The sequence below is a fragment of the Carassius auratus genome, chromosome 12 (genome assembly GCF_003368295.1).
Source record: "Carassius auratus strain Wakin chromosome 12, ASM336829v1, whole genome shotgun sequence".
Taxonomy (NCBI): domain Eukaryota; kingdom Metazoa; phylum Chordata; class Actinopteri; order Cypriniformes; family Cyprinidae; genus Carassius; species Carassius auratus.
Window position 1 is genome coordinate 11,981,391 of NC_039254.1, and position 20,976 is coordinate 12,002,366.

Below are 20,976 nucleotides of genomic sequence, written 5' to 3' on the forward strand. Positions count from 1 at the left end.
TGGCTCCATCAGCTTCATATATATTAGTTGTTATGCAGGTTTCGCTGTAATCCACTGCCATCTAGAGGACTTTTTCAACAAACGTAATACAGTTCTCACAAATTTAAAACTTGGTTGTTATTTTTATTTTTTTATCAGTAATATATACATCAGTTTTCTGTTTACATTTTTAAGCAATTCCCAAGTACATGCCTTGATATAGTTGTTGAAGTTATTATATAACTGAGTTCTTCGTTTGAGAGGGTTCTTTAATTCACTATCTTCATTTGTGATATTGTGAACTGTGGCGTTTGAGTGTTTATTTGTCTGTATACTCACTCACTTTACCTTACGTTACCTCCAGCACATTTATCCAGTTTTATCGGCTCGTACAACTTTGCTGTGTACTATTTACACACTCAAGAGTAAATGCATGCGCTGATATTTATTTATGCCGACAAATATACCAAGAGCCAATGGCGAGTTGTCCACAAGCGACTCTCCACTGTCGCAAAACGACGCTCGGTGTCGTGCACCGCGCCGCCCGTGCGAAGATGGCGGCTGAGCTGCATCCGCGCAGCGGAAAACTGATCGGTTTGTCGAACTCCAACCGAACCGCTCAACGGAATCAGCCGGTACAGGAATTCAACCACGGCCTGGTCCTGAGTCGGGAGCCGCTGCGTGACCGCGATGTCTTTACTGTACGCATCGACAAGAAGGTAAACAATCATGTCCCACCAGAGAGAGAGAGAGACGAGAGAGATAGAGATAGAGATAGAAATCGAGAAAAGGGTGGGAGTGTGTCAGATCGTCTGCAGTGGTTCACTGTCAGAGCTTATTCTTAGGTCATGTGTGGTGTTTAGGTGTGTGGATGTCTCAGGACGTACGTGTGCCGCGGCTTTTGTAGTCATCTGTCATGGTTTGTCAGTGCTGTTGATGTTTGGATGCTGGTCTGCTTGGTTATTCTTGGACTGTCAGATCCATCTAATCTGATCACAACAGTCTGCATACATATTTTAATATTTTTAAATATTTTGTTTTGCGAAATACTACTATATATGTTAAATTAGAAGCCCACGTAAACATGTACACACACCGTGTTGTTGAGTTTTTAGCTCCTGGTTTTGATTCTTTACAGTGAATCGATTCTTTTGAATTCACTGATTAGTTCAGTGACCCTTGCTGCAGGTGATATCAAGTGACTGTCTTTTACGTGTGTAGTGAGTCATTAAATGATGAAGTCAGGTGATTCGTGATGACCAAAACAAGCATAGCATGGTCCGAGAGAATAACTGGGAAGGTTGTTTCCTGTGGCCGGAGGGAGGCCTGCTCGTTTGGGACTGGGAGAGAAGGGAACGACACAAATTTTGTCTTAGGCTTTGTGAATTGTAGGAGCGGGCCTGAAATTATCAGGTTTGCAAATTTATGAATAGAAGGATTGAATAAGCATCTAAGACATTTTCCCTACAAATCACTTTCCTCTCCTTTTTGACAGTTCACAAAATCAAAGACAACAGCCTCGATACAAAGTATTTATTACTTACATAACAACCGTGCCTTTCTTCAGCTTGTGCATGATCAACTGTTATTTCAATTCTCTTAACCACATGTTAAAAAAAAAAACCTTCTTCAAAATTAACATTTGAATTGTTTGTAATGTTGTACAATGAGAAGTCGTTGCCAATATGCAGATGCTCATTGTCACAACATACTGCTTATAAGCCTCACATCAACCTTGAAGCCATTAAACAGTTTAAATCAAACTGTAATATCTTACAAGTAACTCATAATGAGAACATTTTAATATCTTTGACGTTCTCGGCTCTCAGATTCTATTCAGTCAGTTCTTTTCACTCATTTAACGGCCAATAGACAGTCAGCTGATTCATGTAAACATGCTTGACCTTTCTTACCTACAAATTCTTCTCTGTTAATGCATTTCAGTAGATAGCTGAGCAGCGTTTAGTTCATATCAGTAGTCTGTCCTGTTGTCTATGGATTTTTAATTAAGAGTGACCTTGATGTCTGCTCACGTACCATCTGGCTTTACAGCAGGGCATCTCTCACACTGCCGCTGCCACTTCTGTTTGCTTTATGCAGTGTATAAGCTGTGATTTTATTAGTGATTATATTAATGCCACGGGTAATTTAATGATTATTCAAGGGCATAAGAAGGCAACCAATTATCACTTCATCTGAGGTAAGATGCACCACTGGGAATGGCTTAGACCATCAAAGCAGGTTAATGTTGTTATATGTTAAAACCTTGTTTTCTCAAAGTGTCTCAGTGCATGATAATTGAATTTACTGTGAACAGACAAGAGTATATTTCAGAAAGACTTCTGGGAAAAGAAGTTCTAATAAACAAAGCACAAACGCAATGAGTCTCACTTACTAAGAGTCTGAAAAAATTGCTGCTTCGATTGACTGGGAACTTTTCGCCCTCTGGATTACTGAACACTGTACATTTGGACATTACAAACTGTTTTTCGCTTGCTGTATACTCCGGAAGTGTGCAATTTCGGATTCCGCTATATTTGTTAGGATGAAAATTTATACAGTGGATAAAAAAAAGGAAAGCTTGCATTATCTTTGAGCTGTGGAGATGAGGGGCCTGTAATCTGAGTCTGTCTTAAACTGCTTTTGAGGATGGCACACACACTTGGCATTGCTTGAGGATCTTGCTGCGCATGCTGTCATGCAAGAGTGTTTTTTTTAAAGAGTGTCATATGTTTGCTGAGAGTGAATGAAGTGAACATCATCACTTATGCAGAATACTCCGAAATTATTACAAATGAAACAAGGTTAAGATCAAATTCTTGTGCTTATGCACATGTTGTAAGTGTTGTAATTTTTTTAGTGAGACATGCATACAAATGTGAAATAATCCATACACTTACTAGTAATTGTGACCTAATAATCAAATGTTTATTCAAATCATGATAATGCCATAGTACTACATTTATAATCTAATTTTGTATATTTTTGACATAATCTTGCATCCAGTCAGCTCCGCTCCTACACAAAATGTTTTCAGGAGAGAATAGGTTTTAGGAAGATTTGGTTAAATAAAACAGAGCCTAAACAATTTTATGATAGTCTGCAGCTGATGTTTAAAAGTAATGACTTTCAGTTTTTGAAGCTTGAGAAAGGAAGCACACAGCAAAACAATATAATTCCTATTGTTACCTGGTATTATTCTTGTTTGCTGTATTTTTTTCAGTCTTGCTGTTTCCTTACTTCTGGAAAGAGGGGAAAAAGACAATGGACAGATTACTGGTCACTTATGTAAACAGATTAGAGAAATACCTTGATCACATTCAGTGCCGCCTGTCCTTCTCTTCAGCCTGCCTTAACCCAGATACACACTTCCTGCTGCACTGACAGCCTACACACCTCCACATAAAGACATCTGAGAACTCTAGAGGCTAGAGGCAGCATTTCAGTGTGAGAGATCGACATCTGTTTAACTGAATGTTCTGGGTTTAGCTCAATTAATGGCACCTGTGGCATGGTGTTAGTTCCCAATGAAAGACATTTAAATTCTCGAGGAAAGGACGTATGAATGGCTTGCACTTGAAATGGAAGTCTGTTGGACAAAACTATCTCCTCGAGTGAACATTAAAATATTGTTTTGAATGTATAGCAAGTAGCAAAAAGACTTTTTTGTGTTGACTCCGAAATGCTCATGTATGTTGAGAGTATTTGGAGCTAATGCAGGACGTTTATTGGTGGATGGATAACAAAGTTTGTCCAACTAGAACAGTCCCACAACTAAAAGGATGACTGCGACAGCTTTTATATCTATAATACATTTTTGGAGATAATTAATATGATTAATATGTAATTGATATTATTGTAATTATTATTCATTTATAATTTTCAAGTTTTTGGTTTAAATGTCTTCTCTGTAGACTTCAATTGTGGATCCCCCCCCACAATTGATACACACTTCCACTCAGATATATTTGAAAGAAATATCTTTAAATGTTCAAAAAGGCTGCATTTATTTGATTAAAAATACAGTAATATTGTAAAATTCATTAATTTGAGCACCAAGGTTTTGAGACTTTTGAGATTATTTATAAAGAGTCATAAAGGGATTGACTAACTGACTAACATTTCTATTGCCAGGTGAACTCGTGGAGCGGTTCTATAGAGATCGGAGTGACTGCGCTGGACCCAGCCGCTCTGGAATTTCCCAGCAGTGCCACAGGCCTGAAGGGAGGCTCGTGGATCGTGTCCGGCTGCTCCGTGCTAAAGGACGGCCGCTCAGTCCTGGAGGAGTACGGTCGCGACTTGGACCAGCTAGGGGAAGGGGACCGTGTGGGGATCCAGCGGAATGGGAAAGGAGAGCTGCATCTGTGGGTGAACGGACAGGACTGTGGCACGGCGGCAAGTGGACTTCCTTCCCGTTTATGGGCCGTGGTGGACCTATATGGGAAGTGTACACAAGTGACTGTGGTAGGCTGTGAACCACCACCTGAAATGGATGGGGAAGAGGATGAAGAGGTAGAGGATGAGATTGTGTCGACGCAAGCAGTGTCCATAATAGCAGATGCTTGCTGTAGCCATGATGACAGGGCTGGAGCTATCATGCTGTCTGCAGCTGGTGCTACAGCGACCATGATGAACGGATCGGCAGAGGAAGGTAAAACTAGACCACATAGTGTAGAGAGAGGGAAAGCATGTAGTAGTTGGGTCAATAACACGATGATCATATCTATAATTACTTGAAAAGAAGACCTTATTAAGTAGTGGTATAATTTTCCATTATTATTTCTTATATTAATAAATCGCTTATTGATATTTGAAAAAAACATTTGTTGTCAAAAGTCATGCGGTGCTTTGAAACTAATTAATGATATTCATTCATTGTGACCTTGGACCAGAAAACCAGTCATATTTATGGTAAGAAATGTACAAAATATCTTCATGGAACATGATCGTTACTTTATATACTAATGATTTTTAGCATAAAAGAAAAAAAATGGGATAATTTTACATACAATGTATTGTTAATATATTTCAACAAATGTACCTGTGCTACTTATGATTGGTTTTGTGGTTCAGGGTCACAATTAATAATTTGTGACCTTTTTTTAAAAAAATATATAAAAATCTCTCTTTTTTTATATTTAAAAATGTGGTGTAAAGGTGTAAAGAAAATTTTATTACAGTTTACTTGATGCTTATACCACATGATATTTTTATCATTCATTCGATTGAAGATTTCTCATACAAACTAATTTTGTTTGGTTGTACTTTTTGGTGTTACTTTGTAACTAGATTTTTAACATATTTTTTTCTCTACTTTATCATGGACAGTCTTAATATATCTTTGGCCCAATTGTATTGAACAAATGTTTTCTGTTTTGATTTCTCATCAGGGCCTGAAGTGTCAAGTGCGCACAGTCGGCCCGACAAATTCCCAAACAACTTTGAGCCTGATAGTGGTACGTCACTTTTAAAATCAGCCTGGGTTATTTGTTATTGTAAATCTGGAATGACATTGTTGTTTTCTTTATCTTTTACCCCTCACAGTTTTGACTGAGCATCAGTTATTTGATGTGTTCAACAATGCCATCGTCTCTCTGTATCGTTCTGAGGATGAGGGTGGAGAGGACTTGGGGGTGGGAGGCTCTGACTCCTCGAGGGGCGGCACAGGAAGTAGCGGTGTAGGCCGAGGAACAGGAAGTGACAGTGGCATTGGTGGCGGAGGGACAGGTGGAGGCAGTAGCAGCAATAGCAGCCCAGCGGGGAACTCTGGTGGGGTGGCGGGACTGGGGGTGGCCGCTGGCGGCATGACAACCAATGACGCGCTGCTGTTCCATGAGAAGTGTGGCACGCTCATCAAACTAAGCAACAACAATAAGACCGCAGAAAGGAGGAGACCACTGGATGAGTTCAATAACGGAGTCGTCATGACCAATCGACCGCTTAGAAACAACGAAATGTTTGAGGTATATAGCTTGAGTTTGTTTTTCTTTTTCTTAATGAATATTCTTATTTAGTTGGTATACATTGATGAAAATAAAGACATTTATTATCTCACAAAATATTTCTGATTCAAATAAATTCTGTTCTTTGTAGCTTTATATTCCTCAAATAATATATTTTTATTTTGATATATATTTGTATTTATTTATTTATTATTATTAATTTTTTTTTTTTTTTTACAGTGATAGTAAAAAAAAATGATTCTTAAGTGCCAAATCAGCATAATAGAAAAATGTTACATTTGTTATTACCTTAATAAAGTACATTTTTATTTATGTTAATATTAATAGAAAACTGCTTTTTTAAAGCTGCTATAATATTTCACTAAGTTGTATATTTTAATCAAATAAATGCAGCCATGGTGAGCATAAGAGACTTCTTTCAAACACATATACATAATAAAATTCTTAATTTAGTGTTAATTAATTAATTTTGCTTTTAAATTGCCTGAACAGATTTGCTAATTAAAATAACATTGAGCAAAATTTTATTCATATAATTATTCTTTTAATTGCAATTTTCTGCCAACATTTATTTTTATTTTTATTATTAGTATTTCTATAATTATAATACAACTAATTTGTAATACTATGATGCTCAGAATAATTATACAACATATATACAAAACGAATGTAAAAATATTGTAAAAGTAACATTTTTGTTTACATTACTGCACTTGTCTGATTCAGATTCGCATTGACAAACTAGTGGATAAATGGTCTGGTTCCATTGAGATTGGAGTGACGACCCACAACCCAAATAATCTTGACTACCCTGCAACAATGACCAATTTACGTTCAGGTAGCCTCTTTAGTATTCTCTCACATAATCAAATAGATCCTCATTTCTCACAGAATCATTACAATAAACATAGCGAGCACATGTGTATCTAAATCGTAATGTTCATTACATTCTTCTTGTTTTTAAGGCACAATCATGATGAGTGGCTGTGGGATTTTAACCAATGGGAAGGGCACTCGTCGGGAATACTGTGAATTCAGCCTGGATGAACTCCAGGTAAGTTGAGTCTTATTATTATCTCATGTAGTCTAATACTCAAGGTGATTCCCTTTGTTTATTTATACACAACATGCCCATAAAACCTTTTTTATGCTTTTGTTATTTATAGGAGGGGGATCACATAGGGCTGATGAGGAAAGCCAGTGGAGCTCTGCACTTCTACATTAATGGCATTGATCAGGGTGAGAGTAATTTCAGATCTCAGCGATAAGAACTTCACACACCGTTCAGATTGTTCTAAAATACTTTTCCGAAATGATGTCATAGGCGTTGCAGCCAGTCAGACCCCTGGCGTAGTGTATGGAGTGGTGGATCTCTATGGCATGGCAGTAAAGGTCACCATTGTCCACAACCATAACCACAGTGACCGTTTACGCCGCAACAATGCAATCATGAGGGCGCTGTCACCTGACGTGGGCCGGCCTCGGCCTGCTCTCTCATTGACCCCTGAGCCTGATGTCCCAGACCGCTTGCTATTCCATCTAAACTGTGGACAGAAGGCTGCAATCATCAGCGACGGCCGCACCGCGTTACGGCCTCAGTGAGTTAATTCAATCCAAAAATCTACTTACTGCATTAATAGGGCTACTGCATCATGGGGCAGTTCAATGAAATCTTATTCTTTTGCACAGTGCAACGGATGACTTCAACCATGGTGTTGTGCTTAGCAATCGTCCACTGCACTCCAATGAGGTTTTCCAGGTGCGCATCGACAAAATGGTGGACAAATGGGCGGGTTCTATAGAGATTGGCGTGACGACTCATAACCCCGCCTATCTTCAGCTACCGTCAACCATGACCAACCTGCGCTCAGGTAAAATGCTGCCACACAGTTACAGCCACAGGTCACAACTGAAAGCTTAGCTGATTGATTAAAGTGTCCATGAGTCAAGGCCATGTTACCTGTAGCATCCAATGTAAAATGCATGAGTGTTGGTAGATAACTAATCTAAATCACTGATATTTACACAGGTACCTGGATGATGACAGGAAATGGAGTCATGCACAACGGAACTACAATTCTTGATGAATACGGGCACAACTTGGACCGTCTAAAAGTGGGTTTTGCTGGCTGTCTTAAATATTCTGTCAATTTTCAAGGGTCAATCCAAATCTGTATTTTAAACCGAAAAGGAGAATTTTGGAAAAACCTTCACACAGCTTTTATACATCCAACATATCCATAGTGACTACTAGTGATGCGCTGAAATTTTGGCAACTGAAGACATTTGGCTGAAACAGAAGAAAGTTACAAACAGTTGTGTCTTAGTCAGAGTGTATTTTAGATACACAGCATGGATAAGCGACAGCTAGAACACACTGTAATCAAAAATGAATTTAGATTAGCAAAATGTCACATTTGTACAGTTAAAATATCGCAACACCCTACATGGCATACCAAAGTCAGTTTTGTTGTTTCAATAAAGAATATTGAACCCCAAACCACCCCTCCCCCAAGAAAAATAAATAAATAAACTTTAGCAATGTTGGTTAAATGTGGTTTGTCATTCCAACCCATAAGTCCTTCGCTCATCTTCACAAAACAAATTAAGATATTGTTCATGAAATCCAAGCTTTCTGATCCTCCATAGACAGCAATGCTATTACCACATTCAATGCCCAGAAAGGTACCAAAGACATCGTAAGGGATATCAAAATAGCCATCAGTGGTTCAAACTCAATTTCATGACGCAACGAGAATACTTTTTGTTATTCATTATTTCATTCATTATTTCATTAGCTATGGCCTAATGGTTAGAGAGCCTGGCTACCAGAAGGTTGCCGGTTCGAGTCTCAGTGCTGGCAGGAGTTGTAGGTGGGAGGTAGTGAATGAACAGCACTCTCTTCCACCCTCAATACCCATGGCTGAAGTGCAGGATCTGTAGCTGCCCAGTGCTCCGGGTGTGTGTTCATGGTGTGTCCACTTGAATGGGTTAAATGCAGAGCACCAATTCTGAGTATGGGCTACCATACTTGGCAAATGTCACGACTTTCACCTTCACATTTTGCTAGTAAACAAGGTGCAGTGAATGCATGTTCTACATCAGAACGTAGTGGGTTGTGGTATCCTGGTTTAGCTGGTAGCATGATGTTCATGTGCCTCATGTGAATGTTTACAGGCTGGAGATACAGTGGGAGTTGTCCGAAAGGAGGATGGAAGTTTACACTTCTTTGTGAATGGAGTGCCTCAAGGCCCTGCGGCCTGGAATGTTCCACCCAGTGTGTATGCAGTGGTGGACCTGTATGGACAGGCTGCCCAGGCCACCATCATGGATGATATGGGTAAGAGCAATAAGGAGAGAGTAAAAATGGGTGGATAGTTGGTACACACCCTGAAGTACTTAGGAGACTTTTAAAAATCTCTTTCTCTCTGTTATAGCTGACCTCCCTCCCTTGCCTGATGACAGCTCTGAGGGCCCTACTGCCATGTCTCCTGGTAGCCCATGTTCAGTTTCTGGAACTACAGCTGCCAATGACTTGCGCTTTCATCAGCTGCACGGCACAAACGCAGTCATCACCAACGGTGGCCGAACGGCCCTCAGGCAGAACTGCCGCAGCGAGTTTAACGACGCCATTGTTATTTCAAACAGGTTACTTTTGTTTTGACATGAACTCTTAAGTGCTTAGATCATGCTGGTTGATCTGCATGAATCAGTCATCGATTAAATTAATATTTTATGCTTGTGTGTCCCACTGAAAAGGTGCCTTCGGGATGGAGAGCTCTTTGAAATTGTAATTCAGAAAATGGTGGATCGCTGGTCAGGCTCAATAGAAGCAGGTCAGCTTATATAAAACAACAATTCACTAAAGAAATACCACTGATTTCTTAAAGAAATATCCCTGATTCACTAAAGAAATACCACTGAATTATTAAAGAAATACCTATGACTCACTTAAGAAATACCACTGATTTTTTAAAGGGTTAGTTCACCCAAAAATGATAATTAGCCTCTTTTACTCACCCTCAAAGCATCCTAGGTGTATGTGACTTTCTTCTTTCAGACGAATCCAATCGAAGTTATATAAAAAATTGTCCTGGCTCCTTCAAGCCTTTCAATGGATGTTGGTTGTCAACAGTCCAAAAGACGTGAAATAAAGTGTTTGCATCCTTAATAAAACATCCCTCACACGGCCTAGGCGGGTGAATTAAATGCCTCTTGTAGTGCATCCATGTGTTTTAGTAAGATAAATATCCATATTTATTATGCGGAAGCTGTTCTGGCGGATGACATGAGACGTTGACATCACGTGATTAGTGATGACAAAACAAAACAAAATGCCATTTACGAATGAGAAGCACAAAGCAAGGATTTGTAAAGAAATATGTCGGAGAATTTGGAAATAAGCCAAAGGGAGACTGGTTTTTTTTTTGCACCGTCATTTCTCAGAGGCATGAGCACGGCGCATATGTCCTACGTCGTCCGCCTGCACTTCCGAGTGTTTATTAAATTTGAAATATGGATATTTATCTTACAAAAATGCATGGATCTGCTACAGGAGGCCTTTATTCAGCCCCTGGAGCAGTGTGAGGGACGTTTTATTACAGATGCACGCACTTTATTTAACGTCTTTTGGGCTGTTGACAACCAACACCGGCTTACCCCCATTGAAAGGCTTGGAAGAGGACAGTTTTTAATGTAACTCCGATTGGATTCGTCTGAAAGAAGAAAGTCACATACACCTAGGATGCTTTAAGGTTGAGTAAAACTGGCTAACTAAAATTTTTGGGTGAACTAACCCTTTAAAACAAACCTCTGATTCACTAAAGAAACACCTGTGATTCACTGAAGAAATACCTCATACTAACTAACGAAATGGCAGTAATTAACCAAATAACACTTTGTTAAAGAAATGCCAGTGATTGACCAGAGAAATAACACTAATTTACTAAAGAAATCCCAGATTTACTTAAGAAACACCACAGAGTCAGTAATGAAATACCGCTAATTCACTAAAGAAATTGCCTTGATACACTTAAGAAATACCACTGATTTGCCAAAAAAATGCATCGCTTTGATTTTTTCTAAAAATTATTGGTTCATAAGAGACGTGTTTCCAAGAATTTCAATATAGCTGTTGGTGCTGTAGTGCAGGAAACCTGGTAGAAAAATACTGGCTCCAGAAATATTAAAGTAACCGAATATTATTATTTCCAAAAATCACTTGGATCAGTATATGTGTTTTTTAATGGAGCCTGAATAAGAAACAGATTCTGGTTTGTATTTCCACAGGAGTAACCGCAATCCGACCAGAAGAACTGGAGTTCCCTAATACAATGACTGACATTGACTATGACACCTGGATGTTGAGGTGAACTATGGGTTAATGGATTAAAACGGCTTTCTTTGCCAGACCTGATACCTTACATATCTCTTTGCTCTTCTTCTTCTGTAGTGGCACAGCGATCATGCAGGATGGGAATACCATGAGGAATAACTACGGCTGTGACTTGGACTCTCTGACCACAGGCTCCAGGATTGGGATGATGCGTACAGCTACTGGAGACCTGCATTACTTCATCAACGGCGTTGACCAGGGTGTCGCTTGTACCGGGCTGCCACCAGGTCATTTTCAAGAAAACTATTTCACATTAAGCAACACTGATATTTCAGAACCTTGTAATGTCTAATGTCCTCCTCCTTTCTTTCTGTTCTTTTGTCTTTTTTTAGAAGTATATGCTGTGATCGATCTTTATGGTCAGTGTGTGCAAGTGTCCATTACAAGTTCATCGGGGCCACTGGATAACAGTCTGTGTACCAGTAACATCACAGAGAAGAGCTTCCCCATACACTCTCCGGGTACTATAATTATTGTTTGCATTTGAGGCAGTATTCACTTATTAAGATTGATGATTTTAACATACATGTCAACAATAGGATCATATGTTTTGTTCAAAATCGGTGTCTTTGTCACTTTCTAGTGGCAGGGGTTGCCCATCGCCTGCACAGCAAACATGGTAAGAATGTGGTGTTATTAGGAGACTGTTGTCAAGCGCTGAGGGTCGATGGATATGCCCATGGAATTGTGTTTAGTGCGAAGGAGCTCAAGACAGATGAGGTGTTTGAGGTGAGATGTGGCATGGGTCTTAATTTACAATTGAAGTAAAAAAAAAAAAAAAAAAATTAAAAATGTGGTTGCACTTTACAAGTAAGGTAAATTAGTTTAGTTGTTGCAAAGTGTTACCAGAAATGTTAGTGCCCTATTCACTTACCGTCCCACTGTTATTCCTTTTAGGTGAAAATTAACAAGGTCGATGACAGATGGTCCGGTTCCCTTCATGTGGGTTTGACCACCCTGCAGCCCCCTGACCTACCATCCTGCCCTCTCAGTGGCCTCTCTCCTTCGCTTACCCAGCTCAGGTCAAAGGTCACCTGGGTCCTCGCCGGGTCCGAGGTCAGGCGGAACGGAGTGCTACAGAGACAGAACTATGGCTGCTCTCTGGATCGGCTCACGGTAAGAGATCACTGGTGCATTCCTACCAATGATGAGAACTGTAACAGTAAATTTTCAATATTTGTTCTAATTCTATGCGAAGAAGGGAAGTCCACATCCCAGCTGTAACAATGACAGACAAACAATAACCCTAGAATCCTGTTTTTCCTACAAATGAACAATAAATCAGAGTCCACCTGATTTTAATGACCGTAAGCATTCAAAAATACAGTAAAACTGTAATAATATTACAATTTAAATAAACCTTTCTATTTCAAAACATTTTAAAATGTATTATACTCCTGTGATGACAAAGTAAGAAACCACATGAGTAAGAGTAAATGATGACAACATTTCCATTTTTGGGTGAACTATTCTTTTAAAGTGGGGGTGGAATGCTATTTCATGCATACTGAGTTTTTTACACTGTTAAAGAGTTGGATTCCCAGGCTAAACATGGACAAAGTTTAAAAAATTAAGTTGTACGTTTGAAGGAGTATTTCTATTCCAAAAATACTCCTTCCGGTTTGTCACAAGTTTCGGAAAGTTTTTTTCGAGTATGGCTCTGTGTGACGTTAGATCGAGCGGAATTTCCTTGTATGGGTCCTAAGGGCACGTCTGCCGGAAGAGCGCGCGCTCCCGTATAGCAGAGCACTGAGAGCAGACACATTCACTGATCAGAGCGAGAGCGAAATGTCACAAAAGAAGTGTGTTTTTGGTTGCGAGGGCAAGACAACCCTGCACAGATTACCAAAAAAAAAAAAACATTAAGGGACCAGTGGACGGAGTTTATTTTTAAATAGCATCGACGGAGTTGTGCAAGTGTTTGTTCCCTGCATTTCGAAGATGCTTGTTTTACAAACAAGGCCTAGTTTGACGACGGATTTGCGTATCATTTACTTCTTAAGGATAATGCAGTCCCAATGAAAAAGGGTCACGATCTTGTGTTGGAACCGCAGGCGGTGAGTAAAACTACTTAAAATATCTCTGCCTCCTTGTTAGTGCGTCCGCCTCCCATCGGAGACCCGGGTTCGAGCCCCGCTCGGAGCGAGTCGTTGCTGCTGCTGCTCTTGTTCAGTTTCAGCCTCCGGATCTGATTATGGATCATAAATAAACGGCTGAATCTGACTGTTAGCCATGGTTTGTTTTGGATGATGTTTTTTTTTTCCTCACGGTAATGTCACAACTTCCAAACGCTCTCAACGCAAAAGCCTACTGGCGCTCGTGATTCTTTAGCTCCGCCCACACGTCACGCCTCTAGGCGCTCGTGTTTTTCCGAAAAAAATCGGCACAGACTATTTTTCTCTTATAAATATGATAAAACTAAAGACTTTTTGGAGATATGAAGGATGCAGTACTACTCTATAGGTACTCAAGATTAACAAGATATTGAGTGAAAACGAGCATTTCACCCCCCCTTTAAGGTTCCAATATACTTTGAAATCAAACAACCATGACACTGACATGGAAATCTTCTCCAGTTCATTTCCTCTATTCGGTCCGTTGAGTCAGACACAAATACAAACATGAACACACTGAAGAGTGGTGTATATTAAGCGAGAAGTGAGTATATCACGTCCTCAACACCTCCGTTCTACTATAGGTGGGAAATCGCGTTGGGGTGAAGAGATGCAGTGACGACACCATGCACATCCTCATTGACGGAGAAGACATGGGACCAGCAGCCACTGCAGTGGCGAAGGTACGAGTATGCTGCTATATCTGTTAATACGTCTTCATTTTTCAGTTTTACAGTCAGCTCATCCACTTTGGTTTCAGAACGTGTATGCTGTTTTGGACCTGTACGGAAAAGTGACGGCCGTGTCCATCGTCAGCTCCACGCTAGTTGAGGATTCTGAAAGTGTGAAAGCCCCCTCGCTCTCGCCCGACAGCTGCAGCGAGGGAGAGGAGGATAGCACTCCTGTCCGAGAGGTGTGTCATCTCAGAGGACCGTGTTTTGAAGCTTGATCAGCTGTATTTTAATGTCAAGCTTTATTGGTATTTGTTTGTTTCTCAACTTTCAGAGTGAGAATGAGCCTGCTCTGGTGCCCACGGTCATGACTTTTTTGGAGAATCATGGAAAAAATATCCAGCTGTCCAATCAGAACCTGACCGCAGCTCGGGTGTCCAGCTACAACCAGGGTCTTTTGGTCACAGCTCAAGCTTTGCCGCGCCAGCAGCTATTCCAGGTGTGTGTTTGTGTGTGAGTGTATTTGGAAGTGAGGGACACAGTATGCGTGATGCTGATAGCAGTTCTATTCCAGTTTCAGATAGACCGTCTGAATCCATCATGGACGTCCTCCCTGTCGCTGGGTTTGATTGGTCATTCACCAGACCGCCTCAACTTCCCTTCCACAGCTTGCTGCCTTAAACGCTCAGTCTGGCTTCTGCAACGAGACTCTGTTTTTCACAACTCGTTGAAGGTGATGTCACTTCCGTTGTTTGGTTCTTTCATCCATCTTTCTCTTATCTTCACATCCTTGTTTTGTTTTCTTTTCTTATTCATTGCTTTTGGGTTTGTTTGTCATTTGTTTTGAACTTTTCTTTCCATCTTTTCTGATTTTTAAAATCTTTTTTTTTACAGTTTTAGTATCAGTTCCTGACTTCATTCTCTCTCATTTCCTTAGATTTGTGAGAACTACGGTCCAAACCTGGACACCTGTCCTGAAGGGACCATTTTGGGCCTGTTGGTGGACAGCAGTGGTTGCCTCCATCTGTTTGTTAATGGCATGGATCAGGGCATAGCAGCCCAGGATATCCCAAGCCCCTGTTACCCCCTTATTGACCTTTATGGCCAGTGTGAACAGGTCAGTTCTTATTAATGTATAATGAGTGAACCACAAAAAAGAGAGAGTTAGGTAACACTTTAGTATATGGACCAATGTTTACTATTAACTAGTTGCTTATTAGCATGCCTATTATTATTATAATTTTTATTATATTATTATATAATGTTATCATATGTTTATTAGTACTTTTAAAGCACATATTCTATAATTCTACCCAATACTGAAACTTAACAACTACCTGATTAACTATTAATAAGCAGCAAATTAGGAGTTTAAGTCATAGTTAATGGTTTGTTAATGGTGAGAATTGGACCTTGAAATAAAATGTGACTGAGAGGAATCGTGAGAAAGAAAGTAAGGGCTATGTCCATGCGAAATCAGAGCTTTGCCTATTCAATCTTTTTTTTTTCTTCTTCTTCGTCTGAAGAAATGTCTGCATCCACACGAAACCACAAAACAGACACAAAACGATGTAGTATACATGCCAGACCAGCATGTGGCGCTGTAATTCTGCCACAGAGATACAATAAATCGGTGAAGAAGACTTGGACTATGCACATAAACCTTGCGCGTGGTATACAAACCAACATGGAACAATGCGTTTATTAATCTGTGTTAATGTTAGTTAATAAAAATACAATCTTTCAGTGTTTGTTCATGTTTTTGTTGCTGTTACGTGACGTAGTGGTTTCTGACTAGGGCCGAGATGTGGGTTGATGACATCATAGTTTCAGAAAATCTACGGATTTGCTGTCCACAAGAAAATGCAAGGTGTTTTTTTTTTTTTTGATTTATCCACTCTGGAACCCCGTTTCAAAAAATATCTGTTTCACTCTCCCAAAATGCCGGATTTGTTTTGATGAAACGCCTATACGATACAACATTTATGTGTATAGAGCTGGACGAACCTAAATTTGAGAAAATATCCATTTTCATTAAATGCTAATATATATGCTAATATATGTTATGTTTTTACTTAACATGCCAACATTTTTACAGGCCCCATTACACACAAATTAGGAATTTTAGGCATTCTTTTTATAACAAACATCTTTTTTTGCTTGACGGAAAATATTTATATTTTTAATTACCATATTTTCCGGACTATAAGTTGCACTTTTTTTCATAGTTTGGCTGGTCCTGCGACTTATAGTCAGGTGCGACTTATTTATCAAAATTAATTTGACATGAACCGAGAGAAATGAACCAAGAGAAATGAAACAATAGAAAACATAACGGTAATGTTTTCTCTTGGTTCTTGGTTCTAAATAAATACGACTTATATATGTTTTTTTCCTCATCATGACGTATTTTTGGACTGATGCGACTTATACTCAGGTGCGACTTATAGTCTGAAAAATACGGTACCTTTTAATTACTATTAAATAATGTATAAATCATTATCTTCATTTGCCTTGCCAACATTTTCACAGAATCTACCACAAAAATGTGTAATTAGAATTTTAGTGTTTTGACGGTGTCACAAAACATTTGTTATTTATTTATATTTATATGAAATATTTCATTAAATATTTTTTGCTGTTATTATTTATATAATATTCAATATCGTTGTTTACCCTGCCCATCCATAGAATAAATAAATAAAAATATTTTACCAATATCTTTAAGGCCTTATGTTAATATATTGATGAAAATAATTGTTTTTTTTTTCAAACAAGAAAAAAAAAATCATAACTTCTTTATATGAAACCTTTGTTTGGATGCACAAAAAATGCTTGTCTCTTGTTGATGTTGTATTTTTAGGTCACTATAGTGACAAATCATGTGTCTGTGGTTGGCGGGGAGAGAGGAGACATGCCTTGTCAAGGGGACATGGAGAAGGCTGATATGGTGGATGGTGCGTGAGATTTTGACTCCATGCCTTACACACTGTAGTGTGACTCTGCTTTAAACACGTGTGCTGTGTGTGACAGGTATAAAGGAGAGTGTCTGCTGGACACCTCCTCCAGAGGTCAACCCCAATAAGACGTGCGAGTACCAGGCGCTTTGTTCCCGATTCAAAGAACTGCTCACACTGCCTGGTACAACTGCATTACACCGCACACACATAATCATAATCCTTTGTGGCCACAGATTCAGTGTGGATTAGTTTTTGAAGCACATTTCTGATTATGGCAGTATATTAACTGAACATTTTGCTTTCTTCATCTTTCAGATGGTTATTTTAATGAGGATGCTAAGTACAACCTGTGTTACTGTGAGTCCTGTCACAAGCTAAGGGGTGATGAGGCCTATTACAAGCGAGGGGAGCCTCCCAGAGACTATGCTCTGCCATTCGGCTGGTGCCGATTCGCACTCCAGTCAGTTATTATTCATTGAACTCAGTAATTATGCTCTGAAAAAAATATTAATTAGTATTGGCAGTATTAATTACTTAAAAAGAGCTCTTGTCTGTATTTTAATAGAATCAAGACCCACTGTGAAGTCTCCAATGCCTTCAAGAAATGGCATATTGCGTACCATGGCACTAGTGTCGGCTCACTTAGACGCATTCTGGACCACAACCAACTCTTGTCAGGTTGGTAACCACTAAGAATTTATTTTTTTAAATCATTTAAAATAATTCTTAATTTAGTCCTTTGGAAATTTGAAATGAAAATACACTACCGTTCAAATATGTTTTTTTTTTTTTTTTTTTCGGTAAATGAATTGATTGGTAAATACATTATTTAAAATAGAACTGTTTTTGTAACAGATGCTGAAAACCGAATAATAATAAAAATCAATCGTTTCCACAAAAATATTATGTTTCTTCAGTGATTATATGTTTCTTGAGCACCAAATCAGTAAATTAGAAGGATTTCTGAAGGATCGTGTGACACTGAAAACTGGAGGAAAGACTGCTATAATTTTTCACAGAAATAATTGTTTTTTTTATATATTAACATAAAAAAATTGAATATGTTATTGCAGTTTGTACAGTATTTTGGATTAAATAAATGCAGATTGCAATATTTTTTTTTACATATTTTTATAATATATTTTTTATAGTAAGCAAAGAAATAATTTGATAATTTATTAAATATTAAAATGAATGTTATAGATTTTTTTTATATTGTAATATTTATGCATTTGTATTGTATTATTTTACTTGATAAAACTGTAGAAAAAATATATAATTATGTCTGATCAGTGCATTAAATATCATTATTTGCTATAGTGTCTGCTTTCAAAAACAGCAGGTTTGAATTTTCTGTTTGTTTACTTTTGGCAAAAAAACTAACCAAAAAAAAACAAACCAGCTAATGATCTGATAATGAAATGCATGATTGTGTGAAGTAGATTAGATCTGCACACCTGAGCTCATCTGTTTTCCTATGAGCAGAATCGTCCTCCATTTTCTCCTTGTCCCCGGTGAAGACAGAGGGTCACGGCAGCTACGGGGAGCCCGAGGAGAACAGCGCCCCAGAGCGAGAGATCCCCCGTGTCCAGCTTTCTCCAACCATGCGCTACTCTGGCCTGGAGGTCTTTGCCCCCAAAGTGCAGTAAGTCAACAGCAGTGCTTCTAGAGAAAAACACCAGAGAGATTGCCTAGAAAATGAATTTGAAAACAATGACAGTTACGCTTCTCTGCACAGATTCCGAGACCCACGGTCCCTCCGCTGTCACCAGGCCCAGGTGGGCTTCCAGGTGTGTGTGCGGCCAGGCTCCTACAAAGTGGGCCCGACTTCGCTGGGAATCAGCGAGCCTCTTGATCCTCGATTCAGCAATGCAGAAATCGAATGGATCACCAAGGAAAAGGGAGGCACGCTTCTGTACGGCCTGCTCATACGGGTGGAGTAAAAACAGACTCGAGCGAGGATACGGGCATCATCCTCCTCGCTATAAACCAAATTTCAGCGCAGCCCCCCTCAGGCATTGTTTCGCTGCCCAAACTCATTCATCTCTGCATGTTTCAGACATACTTTTGAGTTTGTTCTGTTTTGAAGGAGGGCGATGATGATCCCCAGAGACAGAGACACTGCCTGCACTTTATGTTTCGGACACTGGTGGGCGATTTTTACTCTTTCTCATTAAACTCACTAACTCGGCTATTGTTTTTGCGGCCTCTTCATACATCTAAAGCTATGTATCACCCTGTCTGTTTTCGCTTTGAGAGTCTGCTGTCATCACAGAAATAAAACTGGACTAAAGCAACACAGAAGCACCAAGTCACAGCACAACCCTGGATTTATACTCATGTTTTTCTTAAGACTCGCAACGGACAATAACCAAGACCTGTTTCAGCGACAGTCAACAAGATAAAGGATGCAGCAAAATCACCTAATCAGGAAGAAACTGTTATTCCATCGCTCTATATTTGGTTCTTATAGCTGTGTATTTATTCACACATTATAGCAAACAGTGTTTAGTCAAACGCAAAGTGGATAAATGGCTACATAAATACAGGAAGGCAAGAAATGTATGGAAGTTTTTTTTTTTTTTTGTGAATACTTGTATAACTGTAACCGTCTATGGAGTGGAACTCACATCTCTTCCACTAAAATCGCTTCATGTGACCCAGATTGTGACAAACATACATCGTCTAACTTGAAGGTTGCATACAAACAGAATTTCGCCCCCACAAAGCACTGTAACATATCTGAAGAAGAGAGTTTTAAGAAGCTATATGTGTATTTGTGTCCGTTTCGGCCGAATGTGCGTCTCGGTAGTCTTTGCGTCATTCGCTGCCCATTATTTAAGGTCAGTAAACCTATGGAAGTTCTTGTCATCTGTTTCAAATGCTTTAGATGTTGTTTACACATGGGTTATGTTCGAGTTTGTCCTCCGTGTGCTGTCGAGCCCGTTTGTTTACTCCTAAAACTTCAGTGTAAGAACCAGGATGTAAGTGTTTCTCAAACTAATGGTAGAAAGGTACGAAAACTGAATGGAAAGGTCTATTTGTGCTCTGCGTTCAACATCCTTTTCAACAAGAAGGACTCTTTATTCAGCTGTCAGGTAGATGTGCATAGACTCATGAGGAATTGTGGGATTTAAAGTCATCTGCTGGTATACCTGACCCCAGAATTGGTGTTTACACTGGGAATATGATTTGTTTTTAATAGATTGTTTACTCCATTCTAGGTATATAGCCTTTTTTTGTATTCTCTTATGACTAAGATTGCACAAATGTAAGCCCTTGCTGGAAAAACTATGATGACAAAAAAAAAAATCAACTCTCTTTTGATTGTATCTAGACTTACAGTACCCTCTGTGAAGGCATATCTCTATCCAGTTTTATTTTGTTGCCAATATGACATACTTGAGTGTACATCTTGCATTAGCAATCCCGCTTTATTGCCAAGGGGCGATGTCTGGATGAATGCTCGCTGTGTAAATCGGAAAATGTGAAAACACAGGGTTTGTATCGGCCCATTGCTGCTTTTCAGTTTGTTGTTATTATTTGTTTACGTCCGTGTTATCTTCATGTCTTTGCGTTGTGTTGTACAGCCTGTTACATAACACTAACATTACCTTCCTGGTTTGTAAGAAAATAAAAATCCAAAAAAGAGACAGTTATGCACAACATGGAAATCGTGTTCTGTCTTCCATTCATTAAATAAATTTTATGACAATTAAAAATCTCTCTTACACACACACACACACACACATAGAGATAGGTAGACAAATAAAGTTAAACCTCAGTAATTGACTAGTTTGTTTTTGGACCACAGTTTTTATATTCTAGTTTATATACATACGTTTCTTACGCTCGCCAAGGCTGCATTTATTTGAACAAAGATACAGTAGAAAT

General features: G+C 39.1%; 1 protein-coding gene across 1 annotated transcript; it reads left to right on the forward strand.

The window, feature by feature from the left end:
• The first annotated feature begins 485 nt into the window (after positions 1–485).
• On the forward strand, positions 486–20,756 carry LOC113111861 (neuralized-like protein 4). The gene is made up of 29 exons (XM_026277023.1): positions 486–698; positions 4,114–4,630; positions 5,370–5,435; positions 5,524–5,942; positions 6,669–6,780; positions 6,908–6,996; positions 7,109–7,181; positions 7,267–7,540; positions 7,632–7,813; positions 7,972–8,057; positions 9,120–9,282; positions 9,380–9,590; positions 9,702–9,778; positions 11,232–11,310; positions 11,395–11,564; positions 11,670–11,798; positions 11,921–12,066; positions 12,235–12,453; positions 14,036–14,134; positions 14,212–14,364; positions 14,457–14,621; positions 14,697–14,855; positions 15,060–15,239; positions 16,986–17,079; positions 17,156–17,263; positions 17,398–17,542; positions 17,648–17,760; positions 18,568–18,727; positions 18,821–20,756. The coding sequence occupies exons 1-29, from the start codon at positions 534–536 to the stop codon at positions 19,023–19,025; spliced, it is 4,758 nt and encodes a 1,585-aa protein (XP_026132808.1). The 5' UTR covers positions 486–533; the 3' UTR covers positions 19,026–20,756.
• The last annotated feature ends 220 nt before the right edge of the window (positions 20,757–20,976 follow it).